At 39.1% G+C, this 23,492-nt stretch overlaps 1 protein-coding gene across 8 annotated transcripts in view; it reads left to right on the forward strand.

Annotated features, from left to right (window-relative positions):
- itprid2 (ITPR interacting domain containing 2) overlaps nucleotides 1-23,492 on the forward strand; it is a 139,427-nt gene that overhangs the window by 96,940 nt on the left and 18,995 nt on the right. For all 8 annotated transcript variants that reach the window (XM_052012973.1, XM_052012942.1, XM_052012998.1 and 5 more), the window contains 6 exons: nucleotides 300-342; nucleotides 440-535; nucleotides 949-1,157; nucleotides 1,938-2,698; nucleotides 4,548-4,632; nucleotides 22,711-22,796. In XM_052012973.1, coding sequence (XP_051868933.1) covers nucleotides 300-342; nucleotides 440-535; nucleotides 949-1,157; nucleotides 1,938-2,698; nucleotides 4,548-4,632; nucleotides 22,711-22,796 — 1,280 coding nt within the window. The remainder of the gene's footprint in view (nucleotides 1-299; nucleotides 343-439; nucleotides 536-948; nucleotides 1,158-1,937; nucleotides 2,699-4,547; nucleotides 4,633-22,710; nucleotides 22,797-23,492) is intronic.

Below are 23,492 nucleotides of genomic sequence, written 5' to 3' on the forward strand. Positions count from 1 at the left end.
GTACAGGGTCAACTTTACTTTTACACAAGTTATTTTGATATGCTGGCAAAACCGAACAAGCAGCGAGGAGTGGTTGCCATTGAAGTTTTAAAGTAGAGCTGAACTCGTGCTCAGTCTTTTCGAGGAACATCTATATTTGTAGTGATCGATTAAATGTACTGGCAAGTAAAGGAGTGGTGATTGTAATTTTTGAATTATGATACTAGATGTTTATATATATATCCTATTGTTTACTTAAATCTTAAAAGGCATTGTCTTTATAAAGTCAATCGTTCATGAAGTGCGTTTTCCACCCACAGCTAATTACCTTCATCCTCACAGCAACTCATTGCTGACAGTAAGGTTAGTTTCTTTTTCAATAGATAACAATATTTTTTCACCTTTGTCCAGGAAGAGGCTTTTGCTATATTTCTAATCAATATTGTTTGCCCTATTGCAGTGGCACATCAGCTGAGGTTAAACGTAACAAGTTTTATCAAATGGGAAGCAGCATGAACTCCACTGGTTCTGGCAAGAGCAATGCTACTGTATCGAGGTAGGCTGATGTTTAGTGAATGCTTTTTGTTTCCAGTTGAACAATATTATCTTGATCATTAATATTTAATAAATGTATTTTGTACTTGGAGTATAATATCCTATAATTTCAAGAAAATCATGTACCTGAGTAAACAGCTATTCTGAAAAAACAGGCTTGGCAGATCTGTCAATTATCTAAGATTAATCATATAATCATGGTGATTGCCCATTATTGTTTGAGAAAGCAGTCCTTGTTATTCAACAAAATCTCAAATGTAATAGTTGCACAATCAAATGACAATATCAATTTGTTCATTTTCATGGTCAGTGTTATAATCACTTCACATGTTTGGTGCACTTGTGCAGTCTTTCAAATTTTAGCAATCTTAACATTGCAACAAATTTGATGTTATGTTAATTTATACCTTTCAGTGTTTCGGAATTATTGGACCTTTATGAAGAAGATCCTGAGGACGTCCTTTATAATCTTGGGTTTGGAACAGATGAACCTGACCTTGCATCTAAAATTCCATGTCGATTTTTTAATGCTTCATCATTTGCAAAAGGAATAGATTTTAAACTATTTTTAGATGCTCAAATGCAACGTATGGAATTGGACAATCCAAATTTTGCCCTCACAAGTACGTTTTTTAATTTTTCACTTGAATTACTGATTATGGAATACATGGCAAGTTTACATGTCCATGTAAAGAAATGCTCATGCTATCAAAATTGCTTTCTCACATTAAAAATCTTGCATGTAACATAACTTCAATAAATGAAACTTTTTTTTTTACTGTAATCCGTGCCCCATCCCACCACAATCATACACAATTTTTAACTAAAGGACAGTTATATTTTGAATCACATTGTGAAAAATCTGCTTGTCACATCAAAGTGTTGCTGAAGCAAATCTGAAGGGTAATAGCTTAGTTTACAATTGGGTTCCATGAAATCTTCATTGTATTTATTTCAAAACATGAATGCTTTGCCCATGTATGTCTTCTGTTAGCATGGTGGTCTGAAATATCTAAAAATGATATACTTATGCATAAATTACTCAATCATTATTGTTTTACAATTACCTTTTGTGGTATTTTTGTGGTACGCTTTATTACAATATGTACTTTACAACAGGAACATTTCAACTAATATAATATGATTTATTAATGACAGCAGCCATCCAAGATTCTTCAAGTCAGGTCTTACACAGGCATTGTACTGTTATAAGCAATAGCTGTAAATATAATAGAGAAGAAGGGTTATTCTAAGCATGTAGTATTTCTACTACTGTGACATCATAGAGAAAGGAGAAGCATTGGTGTGTTAGTGTATGTTAGCTCTGAGTCTTTGAACGTATTGTTGCCTTTTTATTTTCTGTCCCATATTTGTTGAATAATAAATTTTACTTTCAATTCCAGGTCGATTTCGCCAGATTAAAGTTCTCACCACAGTGGCTAATGTTTTCTCCTCACTATATTCTCAAGTTTCTGGAGCTCCTGTAAAGAGGATTGGTGATGTGGCTGACGCCTCAACTGCAGGCCAAGTTGCTACTGCTGGAAATAATGCTGGCAGACTAAAGAAGACGGTATCAAAACTCAACTTATTTGGGGGTCAGCAGGTAAAAGCGACAGACACCACTAATCAAACAGTTCCAGCAGGCACAGAAAATTCCAAGACATCACAATGTTCTTTTGAAACTGACAAAAGCATTACTGATGATGAGAAGAAAGAGGAGGTAAAACATAAGAAAGAAATGAGGTTGCAGAAATGGCGTAAATTGACTGACCCTTCTCTGAAACCAGTAACTGAAGAAGTGATGACTGGAAGTGAAGGTCCTCTCTATCCCTCAGAGTGTATTCCTCAGGAACCTGCATGCAACGTAACAAATGGCTGTATAGAACCCAAGCAGAATGATGCTGCTTACACTAAAGGAGGAATGGGGAACAGCTCAGCTGACATGAGTAGTATCTCAGATTCTTCTATAGACTTGCATGCATCCACAGATGAAGAACGTGCTGCCACTGATGAGCAGACATCTGCCCTCTCACAAGAAAACACAGTGATTGAATCAACGTCCCCAGTGTGTTCAACCACAGATAAAGGGCTAGCTGCATCAATGCACAATCCATTGGTGAGCAACTTGATGGAGCAGAAGGAATTCTCATTTGACTTGGAAGAGGCAAGTTGTTACCTTCAAATTTGTTAAGTTCGTAGAAAAGATCTGTTTAATATATCATTTGCAGTATTAATTCACTGCCATTGTAAGCATTTTCCTTCCATTTGATCCTTTCTTTAAGTCAATTTTGAAATTTCAAGCACAATCTTTTCAGAGGCACAAATTTGAGCCAGTCTCCTTTGGGGTATTTGGCTGCTAATTTCTATTTGCAATCAGCTTGGTTCCATTTTTAAAAATAATATGTTGATCGTGTTATAGATTTGCAGGTGTCTTTCAGTCAAGCTGATCTGGAAAGTCGGATGGAGTAAGGAACCCAGCTCAGGATTTTAGCTTTTTTCTTTGCATTGTGCCAAATTAGTTTTGAGTATTGGACAAATGAATGGGCGTAACCATTAAAACTGTCGTGAACAAGTACAAACAAACTTTACATCATCCCATTCTCCTTAATAATGTGCACCTTCTGACATGTTTATCTTCTAATTTTTATTTTTTTATCTTAAACATGCACATAGTTAAAGTTTCACTGTTGTTTCAGTGAGGTAAAGTTTGTGTATTTGGATATAGTACTAATTTATGTTTATAAATTTAGTGATAAGTTATATTCTTTGAAATAACCTTTTGAACCATTGCCAAACAAAAAAAAGTTCAAATTGTTTAAACAGTCTTACAAAATTCTGTTCAATATTGGGGCAAAATCAACTGGAAACAATGCGCTTCATGTTCTAGTCATTACCATACACTCAATATCACAAATGTAAACTGAACATTTCATCTGCTGATTTATTTATTGGCATGAATGAAGGTCTTAATAAAAGTGGGTCAAGTGGTCATGCTTGATTCTCTGCCAGTCATCATAGTCTCCTCCAAATTGAGCTCAGTGACACTGCCCCACTACCTTAGAGGAGCGGAAACCAGCAGGAAATCCAAAGTTGCAGTAACCTTATTACAATTATGGTCTCTGACTGCATACTTAATTAAAGCCTGCATCACTGCTTCATGAGAGTCATAGTTAACTGCACCAAAAAAAATCATAAAACCTGCACTTCAGTATATTTCACTTGGGAACTCATTTTCTCTGCTTTGTGAAAAAGGCAAACTGTATGGAGAGATAAAATTACTGAAGAAATAAGCAGTTCTCCTCTGCATTAAACTCTTCTAAAACCAGGCAATAAAAGGATTTATCTGTCCATCTTTTTCATATGGCTCAGTGCAGATGCTGAGGGAGGGGAAAATGTATACATCACCTGCTTCCTTGACTTTGATCCCACTAAACTCATAAGTCAGTTTCCCTTTCCGCATCCCATGTTAGCTGACATTTGTAAGTGACTCCCTCGTTCAAGTCCCTCCTCATCCACCTTCATAAGCTTCAGGTTATTGTAACACCTCCCTGTATCATGTTTAATTCCAAATTTAGATTTCCATTAAATCTACCTTGCTTCTCCAAAAGCATAAAATAAATACTTCCATTGTCTGTTAATTTCTTTTCCTTACATTTCCATTTCCTAATCTCCTCCAGCCCATAGCCTCTCCTCTGAAACTTCAATCCTCTTTTTTTTCTGGTCTCTGAACATCCGTCCTCCTGATGCCTCATTTTTGGTGTGATGTTCTACTGCTCAGATCTTGTATATTGAAATTTTTTTCTCCAACTACCAAACCTCCATCAAAATGTTGATTAACAAACAACTTTGACCTTGGTTACCCTGCCTGGCAACATGCAAACAAGAGAGCTGAACCAGTGACGGTCGGAGCTATAACCTGTTCAAGACAGGCTCATGTTTCTGCTTTCCCTTGAGAGTATTCTCACTTGTGAGGTTTCAGAGGTAATATTATAATTTTTTATTCCATTGAATAGGTTCAAAGCAATGAAGGTGAAGGACCAAATCCACCAGGAACCAGAAATCCTGTTCCACATGGCAGAATTTCAGCAACCAATAAAGGTAAGTTCAATAACATTTACTTGGAGGACTTCAGTAAAAGTGGAAAAGGTTTTATTTTCGGAAATAACATGAAGTTATTAAGTTATTAGAAAGTATGAAAACAACTATTGTCTCAATGCAGAGGGAAAGAATTTAACATAAGAGAAGTGCCCTGTATTTCAAAATTAAAGAGTGCATTTACCCCAACAGCATGTTAATGTCAAGTTATGGAATTTTCAAGCCATTTACCACTTTTACTTTCCTATTTATGAAAGATTTGTATGTGCTTTAATTCCACTGGTGCTCTCAACATTCTGAGGAACGTCTTCACTTAGGGTTTTGTCATTGAAAGTAACTGGGGGTAAAAATTAGATTTGCTGCTCATCGTTTTCATTTGAGATCTAGACGACTTTGTAAATGTAGAACCTAGGGACATTATTTTAATTGAACATCCCATGAAAAGACATATGCAGCAGATAAGATTGTATTTTAAGTCTGGCCCGACAGTTTTAAGCTCTGACAATGAATGTTTCGACATGCTGCTCTGTTTTAATTCCTTTTTCCTTAACTTGGTAGTTTTCAAACAAAGGATCAGATTTCAATAGTGATGTGTACAGAATAAATTTCCTGTAGTTGAAATGCACTGTATTTATCCTTCCCTAGAAGTTAGTGGTGTTAATATTATTCTCAAGTTCTAAAATCTGGCAGTGAAGACATTCAGCCATGGATCCTCCATCTTCCACATCCAGTGTGAGGAGAATATATCAGGGGACTTTGGAGATGCTATAATTGTGGCCATCTTCAAGAAAGAAGAAAGGTTCAAATTGGCTAACTACAGTGGGGCCTTCCTGTTGCCTGCCACAGAAATTCATTGACAAGAATCTCAATCATATTCTCCCGGTAACCAAAGAGCTGCTGCCCAAGTTGCAGTGTGGAATCCATTCATCTGGAGGCACAGTGGGCACTACCTTCATTGTACAACAACTCCTAAGAGAAATGCAGGGAGTGATGCCAGCCATTCTACATGGCCTTTTAAAACTTCATGAGAGCTTTTGACTCCAGCACTCAGGAACACACTGCTCAAATTTGGTTGTCCATAGAAATTGACCTCCATTTTACATTTGCAAGCCTAGATCCTAATCAATAGGTCTACAATGGAGCCAATCTTGATGAATAGTGGTATCAAGCAAGACAGTAATTACACCAACACTTTTTTTCTCAAGTTTTCTTGTTGTAATGTTGCACCTTGCCTTCAACAAACTTCCTTGGGGAATGGAATTAATCTTCAGAGCTAATGGTAGCATGTTCAAACCTACAGCTACTACACTCCAACAGCAAGGTTACCCAAGCCTCAATAGTCAGGCTGCAGTATGCAGGTTGATACTTACATTCACACACACACACTTGGCGGCTGAGCTCCAAGCCATCGTCCACTGGTTTATTGCTTACCATGTAACGGGCCTTGCACAGAACATCTGCAAGGCAAAGGTCATCAGCAATCTGTCCTCGTAGCACCAGCCTGTTCACTGACAATAAAGGTTCACATCAAGATCCTGGAAAGTGCAGACAGCTTCCCATAACTCAGAAGCCACCTCACAGTGCAAACTTTGGTCAGTTAGGGAAAAGGTATTTAAAGATCCAGACCTCAGACCTGGCACGAAGCTCATTTTTTACTGGACTGTAGTTATCCTTGCCTTTATGCTTCTGAGACCTGGACTACCTACGGCAGGCATCTCAAAGCATTGGAAAAATATGACCAATGCTGTCTCCACAAATTCTTTCAAGTTCACTGGAAGGATAATTGTCCCCTCCCAATCCAAAATCCCAATGTTGAGGCCTTTATTACACCTAGTTGGCTATGTTTATTAGGTCAAGTTGTTCATGTAATTTATATCAGGCTCCAAAGCAGACACTCGAAAGCCCCGCGCAAGTGGCAGAAGGAGGCCACCATCTCATAAACTTCCCACCCACCACTCCAACAGTCACTACCTGTCTCATCTGTGAAATGGTCTGCAATTAGCCTCCTCCGTTACCTCAGAATCCACAAAACCAGAGTGGAAATCATCCTCACTCCTGAGGAACTGCAGAAGAAGAGGAGAAGAGGATGGTCAACATAAATTGAACAGCCACTTTGAAGCACAGGTCTCAGCAATAAAGAACTTTTCATTTTGGTCTGTTCCCTTTAAACTGGTTCAGTAGGTTCGTGACAAGTGAACGATAACACACCAGGTTAGTAATTCAGTTGCTTTACTAACAAATCTTGTCATAGTAGCTGTGGAATTTAACATCAATTAATTAAATAATCTGGAATTAAATTAAAAAGAAAGTTGGCTACAGTAATTGTGGCAATGGAACTACTATTTTGCTGAGAAAACCCATCTGGTTCACCAATGTCCTTCACTAATGAGGCATATTCCTACGAGGAGCACAGGAAGAACAAATAGCTTCCTGGATGATTAAAGAGATACGGAGAAAGACAGAGCAAAAAGTGACAGCTAATGACACGAGTCATCTTGTAAACACCAGTGAGAACCAGTTGAATTGCAAAAGAATCAGAGAGGAAGTGAATAAGAGAGAGCACGTTGGAAAAGATAAGCCACCAATTTAAATGCAAATCTAGGGGTGGTCTGTAGGCACATAAATAGTAAAAGGATGGTATGTAGAGCAGTGGGACTTATTAAAGACTAAAATGGGAACTTGCATGAATGCACAGAGCACTGTTAAGTTACTAAATGAATCCTTTTCATCTCTTTGCACCAGTGAAGAGGTATTTTGAAAGTGGTAGTGAAGGAGGAGATAGTTGAGACACTGGATATGTTAAAAATTGATAGCATGGAGGTATTAGAAAAGTTGGCTGAATTTAAAGCAGTCACTGGTACTGAATGGGATGCATCCTTGGATTTTGATATCACCAAGATTCTGATCATGATCTTTCAATAAAACATAAAACAGTACAGCACAGGAACAGGCCCTTCAACCCACAATGTTTGTGCCAACCATGATGCCAATCCAAACTAAATCCATGGTCTGTATCCCTCCATGCCTTGTCTGTTCATGTGTCTGCTTAAATGCCTCTTAGCCATTGCTGTTGTATCTGCTTCCACCACTTCACTTAGTAGCACGTTCCACGCAACTACCACTCAACTTGCGTCATAAATCCCATTTAAACTTTCTGCTTCTCACCTTAAAGCTATGCCTTCTAGGATTTGACATTTTTACCCTGGGAAAAAGATTCTGACTATTTACCCTATCTATGCCTCTCATAATTTGATATAAGGTTGCCCCTCAGCCTCCAGTGCTCCAGTGAAAACAAATCAAGTTTGTCCAATCTCTCTTTTTAGCTAATATTCTCTAATCCAGGTAACATCCTAGTGAACATGTGCTGCACCCTATCCAACACCTCTACATCCTTCCTCCAATGTGCCGACCAGAACTGTACACAGTACTCCAAATTAGGCCTAACCAAAGTTTTATACAATTGCACCATGACTTCCCTACTTCTGTACTCAACACCCTGACCAATGAAGGCAAGTCTGCCATGTGTTACGTTTACCACCCTGTCGACTTGTATTGCCATTTACAGGGAGCTATCGACTTGCACCACAAGATCCCTCTGTACAACCATGCTCCTTGGGGTCCTACCATTGACTATATACTTTCCTCTTGCATTTGTCTTCCCAAAGTGCAACATCTCGCACTTGTCCAGGTTAAACTCCATCTGCTATTTCTCTGCCCACATTTCTAGTTGGTCTATATCCAGCTGTATCCTTTGACAGCCTTCTGAACTCCTCTTTAAACAAAGGACTTTATTGCATTCCAAAAAGAGGAGAAAGGTTAATCCCAGCAATTACAGGCCAGTCAGTTTATCCTCACTGGTGGGGAAAACTTTAGACTACAAATGCAGGAAAATTGTGCTGAATCTTTACAAAAGTCTGACCTGAAACAACTAGAGTATTGTGTTTAATTCTAGGTGCCTCATTATAGAAAGGATGGGAAGTATTAGAGAGGTTTCAGAAAACATTTTCCAGAATGATAGATTTGAGAGACTGCGACACTTTGAAGGATTTTTTGGAGAAACTGAAGGAGATCTGAAAGTAAAACAATATAAAATGGTGAGGGATTTAGACAGAGTGGATAGAGAGAAGTTGTCCTGTTGGTGGAGGGATCGAAGCCTGAACGTGATTCTGGGGAAGAAATCTCCCATCCTTGCCTGGTTTGGTTTATAAGTGACTCCAGACTGGGACTGATGTGATTGACACGTAGTGTCCACTGAAATTTTGGAGCGAACCATTTTATTGTATAAAAAACCATAATGTTACCTGGTGGATTTTTTATAGAATTTTGGATTCTGAAAAAAAATCTCTTCTGAAGAATAAATGACTTTCCCTGTGTTGACTTGCCAGTACTCACTACTTTTATTCATGTCCAGCAGCAATGTTACTAGCATCAGAGGTTGCCCGCATTATTGTTATAATTTTAACACATTTAGGGCATATATTTGCCCCCAAACCATTTGATTTATTCTGATAAATTTGTAAGTATTTTAGCTGTTTTTTTTGAAAAGAGTATTTACCCTGCTATTTCTTACTAAAATGTTAGTGAAATAGTTGGGATAAATAGATATTTGACCAAAGTAGAGGAATGTAGCCAGGTGCCAAAGACTTATCATAAAGTTTAAATCACTGCCAATACCTTATGGATTCCAAATGTGATGCAAAATCAAAAGGTTTGATAGTGTTGGAAGTGTTCTGCCCATGTAAGTGTTTTTGTTACATGGATGGCCAGCTAATTACATGCTAAGCTATCATTTGTCTCTTGTCTTGCATCATTTATTTGTGATAATTTTATGGTGGATTTGCCTTATTTAATGACTGATACAACTGGAATTCAGTATCGGAGATTTGCATTTGTATACAAGCAGAACAGATGACATCAGACAGATGGACTGCAGTGATGTTTTCTGGACATGTATTTATCTCTTGGTGTCGGTTAGAGCTGATGAAGTCACTCTGGATAGAAATGTGAATTCATTCTTGCCATGCAGATCTGTGCAAAGGGGTTGTGGATAGATCATCTGGTCCCTCGAGCAGATCTAGTCAGTCAAGTGAGAGTCATATGCATTATTAACTCCCAGCTAGCAATCTTCTGAGAGGCAAAGAAAATAGAGAGGAAAAATACCCGATATCAATCTGGGTAATCTTCACAGAATTCTTCTCTGAATATTAATGCAATCAAACAATGTCCATTGTGCCTTTGCTGGGATTTTGAAAGAGTTATCCAATTAGCAGCATTCCCTGAATTTCCCCATAGCTTTTTATTTATTTTGATCTATCTATATAGTTCACTTTTGAATTTGCTTAATGCATATTCTCAGTTGGAATCAAAGATCCCTCTCTTGAATTATACGTAACCTCTACCAGGTACTCTGGCATAGTTTCAAGATGTCTGGCATTTCCCATAACAAATGTAAAGCCATGTAATTGTCTTCCTTGAAGGAAATGTGCCGTGTGTTGGCCTTGTCCTCAAAGTTATATAAATTGGCTTGCATCCATAGACTATTATCTAAACTCCACCTGCTGCATATTTTCCAGTATTCTGCAAGCTCACAAATGGTTGACTCAGTGTTCTGATCCAAATAATTTGTCATTGCCAGTGAAAAAATTGTGACGTGGTGTTACGCAGGAATGACATTGTTTTACATGTATATGTACAAGATGTTTTTATATTGTGAATATCCTTGTCAGCCATTGTGTATAAAAGTATCTATTGTCTCCACGCTGGCAAAAGAAACATGAAAGTTGCCAGAGATGGTATCTGACATTTCCTATCATGGCTGTTATATTAAAAGAAAGATACTAATTGGGTCAATCAGCTGACTAGAAGTTCATCCCCCGATTGGAAGCATTAAACCACCATAGCTACAGAAGTGATAGTGAGTTGTACTTTAATCTGATGACGCATTTTAAATGCTACCAGCCCAAATGACAAACCTACTTCCTGTTACTTCATCTTTTTAATGTCAGAGGCAGAATATTATGTGCTATCAACACCAACATGCAATGTTTTCCTAGGCTAATGTATCATTTATTTAAAAAGGTAATAAGAAGTAGGCTTGTCACTTGGGCAGGCAGCCTTTAACGTGTGTCATTGCATTCAGGAAGTAAGAGGAAGAGAAATTTATAAATGGGAAATCAAACCAATTTTGGTCGGCCAGCTTGTCACTCAGTAATATGTATCAGCACTGAACTCCTGTTTGCATTATAGCTTGTAAGTCTTCTGAGATGTACAACTCAGATGTATCTGAGTAGTCAGTTTGAACTGTACAGTGAGGTTGTTGTATAAAAGCAAGAAAATGTCAAGCATTAGATTAGATAGTGAACTTGATATAATCTGGAATAACAGAATGTGCTATGAAACACTAAAAGACTGGTTTATTGTTGTCTACGTTAGAGATGTATATGAAGTGGAACTGCTCAATATATTGGTATCCTTAATGTTTATTGCATTCCAAATTATTGTAATTAACTAGCAAAATTGCAATTTGCTATGAGCCTCTTTCATTGACAAGAAAACATCCTGGTTAATACAGCATTGCAACAATACTTGCATGAGAAGACAAAATATTATTGATTGTTTAGTGTAATGTCCGTTGACTAATTATTCCAGTCCATCCTTGGATTGAAGAATGAAATGCAATGACAAGCTGTGTTTGATACTTTAAGTAGAATTTGGTCTACAACCTCAACCACATCTGAATTTATTAGGTGGCTGATAGGCATAATTCCTAGGCTGTAGTCTAATTCAGTTTAGATTTGCTGGTACCATATATCATACACATGGCCACTTTGCCTTGGTAGTATGGTTGTCACCATAGTACCCTTGGTAATGGAAACAATCTGAAGTTTAGTAACTTGGAATCTGAAACCAAGGCTGATAACTATTATTTGCCAAAAGTATGAGCTGATAATAGCAAGGTGAAGGTGAACTGGGCTTGAAAACTCGAGTGAACAGGAGAAGTGATTGATATATCTCTTAAACCTGTCGGATTGAAGGATTACAAATCTAACATTACCATGAAGGGAAAAAAGTGTGAAGTTGGTAACAAAGAAGGTACAAAAGGTGAAGCAAATGGCGAACAAAATATTAGATTGAGAGTGAGAGAAAGGAAAAGTAATAAGTGTTTTCTAACTTTAAGTATTACACTTCTGCTATCTCCAGTAATGATCAAAACCACAGGAATGAGGCATCTTAGTTAATTTTCAGTGTTGTTGATGTTGAATGCAGTAATGAACACCCAACACATGGTTAAAAGAACATTTCAATTGAAGTAAACAAGATCTAGCTTTCTGTACCTAGTTTTGTTCACATGTAGTGCATGGATGCAGCAATTACAGTCCATTTCATGCTGAGTCACATAATGAAATGTCATAATCATAAAATTGACAATAGGCCAAAACATCTCAAACAGCATCTTATGAATGGCTTCATTTAACTCCATCTGCCTAAAGTTTTTGTAATACTCATGCACAAGTTAATCTCACCATAATTTTGATAGTAAATTATGGTCCATTTTGTCATAGTACTATTTTGTCATAGTACAGACAGTAAGCAATGCAGGGTACTTCAGAATAATCATTCAGTGGTGTGAAAAGTATCAACATACTAAGTGGGATGCAGAAAGCAAGAACGTGCTTGGCATGGACTGTTGATGAAGAAAAAGTTGCTGGTAACCTCAAATATAAATGGCAGTTTGCTTTTACATTGGCAATATCACATGGAGTTATGTTGAGTTGTGCAAATTAATTATTGCTTAGTAATAAAAATTTGATATGACTTCATCAAAAATAACCTGATAATTTCCATGCGATTTCTTATCAAAATGCACCAATAATTTTACAGGGTGGAATTTTCCTACTGCAGAATATTTCATGACCAACCATTTGTCAGCTTGCAATTTGAATTGACTTTTTTTAATTGGATCATATATGTTGGGATTGGATTTGAACATGTAGGTCCTTATTTTATCTTGTGTGTCCTTGCAAAGGAATGAACTTGATGGTTTAGTCCAAAATTGTCAATTTAATTTATTCTAAGAATATTTGGTATTTGCCTAGTTATTTTGTTTTCAAAATGAGGTTATAAAATTTGTCATTACTTTCAGTAAACCTCTAAAATTAAGTTCCTCACAACTCACTTAGAACATTAGTATCTGACCACCATGCTACCAAGGACTTCCACAATGTTGAATTTAAAATATTGTAAATAAAAGCCCTTATATAATGCCAGATGAAACCAAAAACAACAGATTTGTAAAAAAAAATAGCTGCTGCTTGAATATTGTTAGTTCAAGATTTCTTTAACATTTAAATTGCTGTCTTTTACTTTCCCACTGGGCTCAAGATAAATGAGCATCTTGCATACATCATGAGTTTGCATGATTTTAGAGTTTATTTTGTTCCTACTTTAATAAAAGTTAGAGCTATATGATAGGCATGGAATTAGTTAAAAGTATCCAGGTAAGATTCCAGAATATTTATCCAAATTCTAGGAGTGCATTTTGTGGAATCTACATTAATTATTAAAATCCTAGGGTAACTTCATCTAGAACATAGAATAGTACAGCACAGGAACAGGCCCTTTGGCCCACAATGTTGTGCCGAACCAATTACATTAGTAATAAAATGCCCAACTAAACTAATCCCTTCTGCCTACATAATGTCCATATCCTACCATTTCCCTCACATACATGTGCCTATCTAAGAGCTTCTTGAACACCTCTATCGTATTTGCCTCCACCACCACCCCAGACAGCGCATTCCAGGCACCCACCACTCTCTGTGTAAAGAAAAAACTTGCCCCGCACATCTCCTTTGAACTTGCCCCCTATCACCTTTAAATGCATGCCCTCCGGTATTAGATGTTTCAACCCTGGGGAAAAGATACTGGCTGTCTATCTATGCCTCTCATAATCTTATAAACCTCTATCAGATCTCCCCTCAGCCTCTGCTGCTCCAGAGAGAACAACCCAAGTTTGTCCAACCTCTCCTTATAGCACATGCCCTCTAATACAGACAGCTTCTTAGTGAACCTCTCCTGCACCCCCTGCAAAGCCTCGACATCCTTCCTATAATGGGGCGACCAGAACTGAATGCAATACTCCAGATGCAGCCTAACTAGAGTTTTATAAAGCTGCAGCATAGCTTCTTGACTCATGAACTCACTGCCTTAACTAATGAAGGCAAGCATGCCGTATGCTGCTTTTACTGCCCTATCAACCTGTGGAGTCACTTTCAGGGAGCTATGAACTTGGACCCCAAGATCCTTCTCCTCAGCAACACTGTTAAGAGTCTTGCCATCAACAATGTACTGTCTCTTTACATTTCATCTCCCAAGGTGCAACATTTCACATTTGGCCATTTCTCCACCCATATCTACAACTGATCTATATCCTTCTGTATCCTTTGCCAGTCTTCTACACTATCCACACCACCAATCTTCATATCATCTGCGAACTTACTAACCCACCCATCTACATTTTCATCCAGGTCATTTATATACATCACAAGCAGCAGAGGTCCCAGTACAGATCCCTGAGGAACACCACTAGTCACAGACCTCCAGCTAAAATAAGTCCCTCTGGCTGCTCACCCTCCCCCTTGAGAATATTCTGCAGCCGCTCTGAAACATCCTTGACCCTAGCATGTGGGTGGCAACACACCATCCTGGTGTCTCTTTCATGGCCACAGAATCTCCTGTCTGTCCCCCAAACTATCGAGTCTACAATGAGTACTTTCAGACCACAGCATAACTAAAAGTGCATGAAATCAAACATAATCAAATGCAAGTTCCAAGTTCCTGTTTTACAACCTCAATAGCTTTGTGGATGCTGCCACCACTTGGTTGAAGTGATGAAGTATGTTAGACTGCAGTTGTCAAGGAAAGTCATGGGTTGTAAGGAAATTATAAGTCCATGCTGAAATTGTTTTTATTGTTTAATATCATCTCTTTTTAATACAACTTTAATTTCATACTTTGACCTAAAAATTAAACAGATTGGCAACCATGTTCTATGTTATGGGAAAATCTCCACAGTTTCTACATTGGTATATCATTTTGTAAGAATTGAAGAATGCAGTAAATGTTGTCACATATATGACTGATTTTGAAATGGGATTTAGATAACCTTTCAACCCGGTCACAGGGTACTGAAACAGGCCCTTTGGCCCTATTAGTCCATGCCAAACCAAGGTGCCTTGCTGAGCTAGTACCATTTGCCTGCATTTGGCCAGTATCCCTCTAAACCTTTCCTATCCATGAACCTGTCCAAATGTCTTTTAAACATTATAATCGTACCTGCATCTACAGTTTCCTCTGGCAGCTCGTTCCATATACCCACCACCCTCTGTGTGGAAAAACTTGCCCCCTCGGGTCCCCTTTAAACTTTTTACCTTTCACCTTAAACCCATGCTCTCTAGTTTTAGACTTCCCTAAACACTGTGACCTCCACCTTATCTCTTTCCCTGGTTATTTTATAAATCTCTTTAAGTTCATCCCTCAGCCTCCTTCAAACTAGGTAAAACCGTACCAGTCTATCCAATCTCTCCTTATAACTCAAGCCCTCCAGTCCTGGCAACATTCTGTGAAACTTTTCTGCACTCTCAAGCTTGATCACATCATTTCTATAGTATGGCAACCAGAACGGTACATAATGCTCCAAGTGCGGCCCAACCAACGTTTTGTACAACTGCAACATAACGTTCCAACTCTTGTACTCAACATCTCCTCTGCTAAAAGCAAATGTAATGTATGCTACCGTCACCATCTTGTCTACCTGTGTCACCAGTTCCAAGCAACTATGCACTTGCACCCTTAGGTTTCTGTTGTGCAACACTCCCCAGGGCCCGAGCATTCACTGTGTTATGCCCTGCCCTGGTTTAGCTTCCCAAAATGCATCACTTCACACTTGTCTGAGTAAAATTCTATCTGCCATACCTTTGCTCACTTTCCTAGTTGATCTCGATCCTGTTGTAACCTTAGACAACCTTTACTGTCCACCATACCACCAAACTTTGTGTCACCTGCAGACTTACTAATCATGCCACGTACATTCTCATCCAAATCATCATAAATATGAAAAACAATAGGGGATCTAGCACCAATTCCTGGGGCACACCACTGGTCACAGGCCTCCAATCTGAGACCGTCCTCTACCACCCTCAGACTGCTTCCACCAAGCCAATTTTGTACCCAATCAGCTAGCTCATCCTGCATCCCATGTGATCTCACCTTCCAGACCAGCCTACTATGCAATATCTTGTCAAAAGCCTTACTGAAGTTTTCATAGACAATGTCTACTGCCTGGCCCTCATCAGTCCTCTTAGTCCTCAAAACACTAAATCAAATTTGTGAAGCCCGATTTCCCACAGACAAAGCCATGCTGACTATTCCTAATTAGTCTTTGCCTTTCGAAATGAAGATAGATTCTGTCTGTCAGAATCCCCTCCAGTAATTTACCCACTGCTGTGCTGATGTTAGGCTCACTGGCCTATGGTTCCCTGGCTTGTACTGGCAGCCCTTCTTAAATAAAGGCACAACATGATCTGGATGACAGAATTCATGGCTTTGTGGCCAAGTTTGTGGATGATACAAAGATAGGTGGAGGGGCAGGTAGTGTTGAGGAAGCAGGGAGTCTGCAGAATGATTTGGGCAGGTTGGGAGAATGGGCAAAGAATTGGCAGATGGAATACAGTGTAGGGAAGTGTATGGTCATGCACTTTAGCAGAAGGAATAGAGGCATAGACTATTTTCTAAATGGGGAGAGAATTCAAAACTCGGAGGTGCAAAGGGACTTGGGGTCCTAGTGCAGGATTTCCTAAAAGTTACCTTGCAGGTTGAGTCAGTAGTAAGGAAGGCAAATGCAACGTTAGCATTCATTTCGAGAGGACTAGAATATAAAAGCAAGGGTTAACGTATGAGGAACATTTGATGGCTCTGGGCCTGTACTCACTGGAGTTTAGAAGGATGGTGGGGGAATCTCATTGAAACCTACCAAATATTGAAAGGCCTGGATAGAGTGGACATGGGGAGGATGTTTCCAGTATTGGGAGAGTCTAGGACCAGAGGGCACAGCCTCCAAATAGAAGGACATCCCTTCAGAACAGAGATGAGGAGGAATTTCATTGGCCAGAGGATGGTGAATCTGTGGAATTCATTGCCACAGATGGCTGTGGAGGCCAAGTCATTGAGTATATTTAAAGCAGAGGTTAATAGGTTCTTGAATAGTAAGGGCATCAAAGGTTACAGGGAAAAGGCAGAAGAATGGGATTGAGGGGGAAAAATGAATCAGCCATGATTGAATTGCCACAGACTCGTTGGGCCAAATAGCCTAATTCTGCTCCTGCATCTTATGATCTTAACATTAGTCACCCTCCAGTCTTCTGGTGCCTCCCTTATGACTAAGGAAAATACAAACATCTCTGCGAGCACCCCAACAATTTCTTCCCTTGCTTTCCACAATGTCCAAAGTTGCGCTTGGTCAGGCCCCCAGGATTTATCCATCTTTATGCACCTCAAGACCTCCAATAGCTCACTATATTGATATGGTTCAGGACATCAGTGTTCTTTTCACTGAACTTACTGGCTTCCATGAGCTTCTCCACAGTAAATACAAATGATAAGTATTTATTTAGGACCTTGCCAATCTCCCGTGACTCCACACATAGACAACCACACTATTCCTTTTGAGGACCTGTTCTTTCCCTAGTTACCCATTTGATCTTAATATACTTATAGAATATCTTAGGATTCTCCTTACTTTGTCTGCTAAGGATTTTCACCCTCCTGATTTCTTTTCATGAGGACTCCAACATCCCTTGTACTCCTCAAGGGATTTGCTTGATCCTCAGCTGCCTATATCTGGCATTTGCCTTCTTTTTCTTGACCAGAGCGTCAATATCCCTCATCAGCCAGGGTTCCCTAATCCTGCCAGAGATGCCCTTCACTCAAACAGGAACATGTTGGCTCTGAACTCTCCCTGTCTCACTATTAAAAGCCTCCCACTTGCCAGACATTCCTTTACCTGCCAACTGCTGCTCCCAATCAATCTTTGAACGTTCCAGTCTAATGCCATCAAACTTGGTCTTGCCCTTATTTAGGACTTATGTGGTCCATTACTATTTTAATACCAATGGAATATGGTCACTGGTCCCAAAGTGCTCCCCAACTGACACTTCAGCCAGTTGCTTAGCCTCATTCTGCCAAAGGAGGTCAAGTGTTGCCTGCTTTCCAGTGGGGCTATTGACATATTGCTTGAGAAACCTTTCCTGGACACACTTAACAAATTCTGCCCCATCTAATCCCTTGACACTGTGGTAGTCCCAGTAAATATTAGGGAAGTTAAAATTGCCTACTGTTACAACCATATTATTCCTACCACTATTTGCAATCTCCTACATGATTGTAAAACTTATTAATCTCCACAGGTAAGTAATTCTCATGTTACTGGAACATTCTAAAGAAACTAAGTGGCCTAAATTAGTGGATGCAACCAACTAAAGCTGTATTATCAATGGAGAATAAACCCCAACTCAGTTCCCTTGCTGTATTGCTTATTTGATAGACGTTGGCAGCTTTGAAGCTTCAACTCCATTGTTTGGCTGGGAGTTCATATGTGATTTAGTTGTCTGCCCTCCACCCTGAAATATGGCACTTATAATGAAATACAATTCTGAACTCCTGTAGCTCTCAGGAAAACAGGCCTAGTTTGTTTGAGAATCTAAAATCAAGCATGTGTCATGAGCATTATCACAGCTAAGGCTAATTGTTCACACTCATGTTCCTGCAGGAGTAACTGCTGAGTGAGTAAGAATGCAAGTTCTGGCATTTTTTTTTCCCCTAACTCAGAGACACTGAGGCTTTTGTGGCATTCCTTTGCTGTGACTGAGTTGTACATGTTCTGCCCACAGTGGGAACCAACATATTGACCTACTTTCCCTGGAAGAATCCAGAGGAAGATGGAACAATCTTTCAATTAGAAATAGACCAAGCAGACCTGAGAGCTAGAGCCACCTTTCAACACAAACAACAGTAGAAATTTGGAATTCACTTCAAGTCTGTGGATACTGGCTTCCTTAAAGTTTATTATCCAAGACTGAGATTAAGAAAAATTATTAGGGATGGACGGGAATGAGGGTGATGGTTGATAATTAGAGCAGCAACATAGCATAATCCTGATGTGTGTAATAATCTTGAAGGTTAGATGACTTACTAATGGATACTCTGTATGTCCAGCTCATTTTTATACTGACTAATAGCCGAGCACAACTTTACTTCTGAACCATTTTTCTGTGGAATATTGTGTTCAGGTCTGGCCTCCCAACATAAGGAAAGATATATAGTTGCAATTGAAGAGTGTAACAAAGATTCACTGGTGGGGTGGATGGGGGTGTTTTGGTGGTGAAGGGCTGTGCTCTGAGGGGAGATCAAGCAGACCTGGCCTCAATCTCTTTAGAAGAAGGAGAGATGAAGAGGTGACAGCAATGAAACTTTCAAAATTCATATGGGGTTTAACAGGCTAGATACTCAGATGATGTTTCCCCAGGCTGAGGTATCTGGAACCAAGGGTGATAATCTCAGAATAAGGGGTCAGCCATTCAAGGCAGCAATGAAAAGATATTTCTTCACCTAGAGCATGGGTGACTCTCTAGAATGCTCCATCCAAGACGGCTGTGGAGGCTTGGTCCTTGAGTATATTCGAGGCAGAGATTAATTGACATTTTAGATATTAATGGAATCGAGGGGTATGGCGTTAAGGCAGGGAGGTGGTACTGAGGCAAAAGATCAGCCATGATCTTATTCAATAATGGAGCAGGTATGAGAGGTCGACTGTTTCCTATGTTCCCAAATTTTTTTGATTGGACAGATAGTTGATTTCTTATTTACAACTTAACAGCTGAAGTAAATTTAGGAATGCCAGTTTACAGTTTCTGCAGGGCTATGCTGGTTTTTGCAGTACAATTCCCCAAAGCCTGATGAACCTGCAGCAAGGAATTTCAAGAACCCTGGTGATTTTGGCACAGATCTAACTTCCAAGCTCTTTTGCACTTATTTAAGAAATATTGCGTGGAAGTTGGTCCTCATCACAAGCTGGCGAGATCCTCTGATTGAATCAATCATTGTAAAAGGCCATTGACCTGAAAAGTTAGCTCTGTCTCACCTGCCACAAATATTGAATGATCTGCTGAACATCACCATTCTCTTTTAATCACTTGAATGGTGGAAAGTGTCTGTGAATACTGACCGTAGCTTGCAAGGAGAGTGTTGTGGTCATTCAAGTATTAAATTTTCAAAAGGATTATTTAATTGGGTACTCACACCCTTATTTGAACACACAATGTGCCTAACATTAATTTCGGGCATAGGCCCTACACACCTATGCATTAGCCTTTACCAAAATGGAGCTTATTGCCCACCAAAATGCCCACTTCCAACAGGGAATGAGCACCTGTATGCTGATACCTAGCCACCTGCTGTATGCCTGCCAACTGGGCAGAGTGCCAAAAAAATTTCTAGGTTGCACTCTTTTTTTACACGAGTAATTTTAGTGAAATCTAGGTCATGACAGTGCTTAGAAACAGCCATGTTATTTTTGTAAATAAACCAGAGTTAATATCATTTTTATTAACAGATTCTTGCAGGCTATAGCTGAAGGATGAAAGTAGTGCACATTAATTGATTTGAATGTAACAGTTGCTGGTTTCTTTTTGAATGTGAACATGGTTTACTGATACCATCATTAGCACAAGAGCTGTTATACTTACTTGGCATATTTTGCTGTAAGTGACTTGTTTGGTGCAAAAAGAATCTGAACAGATGGGTCCCGTAATTATGACGCAATCCTTTTTTGTTGAAGAGGTAAAGCAAACTTTGGAACTACACTGAGTTGATTTTGACTTTGCAACCTAGTTGATAATTGACAGGTTCCCTGCCACAACATATCAAATAACAACACATTGTACTTTGATCAGGAAGCAGGATTGTCATCACTTAGGATATTAGTGATTTCAAAGCATTGTATTATGAAATTGCTTTCTAGAAATCTATTAGAAAGCTATAATTTACAGTATAACATATGCTACCAATAAGGGAAATTTGTCTATGAGGAATATTTAATCATTGGTATGGTTAAGATAAGATAACTTTATTAGTTACATGTACATCAAAACACAGTGAAATGCATCTTTTGCATAGTGTTCAGGGGGCAGCCCACAATTGTCGCCAGGCTTCTGGTGCCAACATAGCATGCCCACAACTTCCTAACCCATACGTCTTTGGAATGTGGGAGGAAACTGGAGCACCCGGAGGAAACCCACGCAGTCACAAGGGAAGAACGTACAAACACCATACTGACAGTGGCCGGAATTGAACCCGGGTCTTGCTGGCGCTGTAATAGCGTTACGCTACCGTGCCTGCCTTATGACTGCCCATCTGAAAATTTTTTTTTTTACTTTTTTCCCCAGTCCCCCTTGATTCTAAGCATCTTTTGAAGAAAAAGTGCAAGATTTTATGCAAATCAGAAAACCTGCAGATGCTGGAAATCTGAAACAAAAACAGATACCGATGGAAGCACTCTGCAGGTCAGGTAGGATATATGGAAAGAGAAATAGAATTAACATTTCAGATCAAGCACCTATTATCAGAACTGGGAAAGAATGACCACAAATTAGAATGCTAACTCAGTTCCCTCTTTCTCAGTTCTGACAAAGGGTCTTTTGATTTGAAACATTAACTCTGTTTCTCTTTCCACAGATGCCACCTGACCTGCTTCATGTTTCCAGCATTATCTGTTTCTGTGCAAGACTATATTTAGTAAAACTACAACCCAATGTGACAAAAATACATCTAACCACCTATATATTTTTACTTTGAGTGTTAGACTCTGAGTGGAGGAAACTTGGGACAGACTGTTTTATAGCAGTTGATCCTCCTCAGTTTGCACAGCCGAACATTAGCTGTGACTTCCAGGCTAAGGGAGTCCCAGGTTCAATCCCTGGCTTCTATCAGTCAGTTGATCTGACCAAGTGTTGGTGCTATGCTGCACTTGACCTCTTTCACAGGTTATGATGGAAAAAACTGACTAGTTTTACAGCTTCTCAGCATTTTTCATTGTCAGCCATTGCAACAGTATAAGTGTTCCTGTCAAGATGACAATGGAAATCAAGCATTGATTTGGTGCTCTAAGATTGAGTGACTCGTGAATACTCATTGTCTTGCCCATATGTGCAGAATTGCCATGCAATTTGGGCATGTCAGTGAACTGTCTCCCCACTTGAACCAGCATTTTCATGAGAGGGTTTAGAAAATGGGGAACTGCACGATTAGTGAATGGCGAACAGCATATCCAATTATCTTTCTCATAAGCAAAGAAGGTTTAAAGGGACATTCACTGTAGTATATGTTAGTAATATGGAGAAAGGCAAGTGAGACTGTAAAGATGAGAGATTGAAGGGAAGTGATGATTGTCAGGTGACAGGCTATTCTAGAAGATAATTTATGCATAAGTGCACCACATCTTAGCTCTACAGTGAGGAGAGTTACTGAAGGGAAAAAGGGGTACAAAATAGAAAACCAAGCCTCTTGGAGCAACTTTCATGTGTAGGAAATAGATTATGATTTAGATTTAAAGAGCTATTCATCCCTGGAATGTTGAAATGGAATGTGCTGCAACCAAATGTAAGAAACAATGGCTTTGGTTCAACTAATTTCATTTAACTGAGGAATCTATACAAGGCTTGTTCTGGCTGAGGAAAAAAAATCAGATGCTTTAAATTTTTGACTGTTACTCATTAACAACTTTTCAAGCAGAAAACCAACTTAAACTGTACCTAAAGTGCATGTGTGAATATCAAACTAGAAACAGAGCAGAATAATTAGTAGAGCTTAGCCTAATTGGATGAAACCAATTTTATTCTGGTTTGTGCAGTGCATTCACCTTTGCTGTTACAAATTCTCCAGTTGCAGTTTCCATTTCCAGCTCTTGTTCTGTGCATGTACTCATTCTAATTTAAGTCTAGACTTAATGAGAGATATTGTACTTTTCAGAACATTTTACAAGAACCAGCAGTTCCCATTCTGATAGTAGTGGGTTTGCAGAAGATCCATCCTCTGACGTGACCGGACTGTCTCAGGTAAAAATTCTTTTACTTTATTATAACAAAATTATACATGTGAAAAGTTACATAGAATTTAGAAGGAGGGAAAATGACATGGGGGGGTGGGGAAAAGCAGCAGTTTGATCTTCAATCTTCAGGTGCAGATTTCAGTGGGCAGGTCTCTACTGAAGCACTCGGGTCTCACACTTGTTCCTTGCTAAGTATTAAGTGGAAAGATTACTCTTTGAACCACCTCAGCAGATATGGCTTCCTGTTCTTCCATCACTCTTCTCAGCTCGTCCTGTTCTGTATGTCCTCTACTCATTCGTCCAGTTGAATCCAAAGGTTCAGTTATAGCAACCTTGCATGCACATGGTAGGTTTGTGGAAAAACATTGTAGTCCAGAAAATGTTCTTTATTTGTTGCTACACCACTTCCTGTAGAATTTGCAACTTGAAATAACTATAAACAACCTGGCGAAGTAATCAGAAAGCCAGTTAAATAAGTTCGTGGGAGACCTTTCAGTGGCTGAATTCCTTTTAATAGTGGAAGGTTGGAAGACTGCATTAGCTGGAGCATTAAGTTCTGGACTGGTAGCTCTGGCATTAAATCAGCTGCTGGATGCCATAATCTGCTTGCTCTACATATTTCCAGCAGACCTGCACTCCATGCACTTGAATGTTTCCAGCAACATACCCCACAAATTTGTGCATGTGCACAGACACTATTTTA

The sequence above is a fragment of the Pristis pectinata genome, chromosome 1 (genome assembly GCF_009764475.1).
Source record: "Pristis pectinata isolate sPriPec2 chromosome 1, sPriPec2.1.pri, whole genome shotgun sequence".
NCBI classification, from domain to species: Eukaryota; Metazoa; Chordata; class Chondrichthyes; order Rhinopristiformes; family Pristidae; genus Pristis; species Pristis pectinata.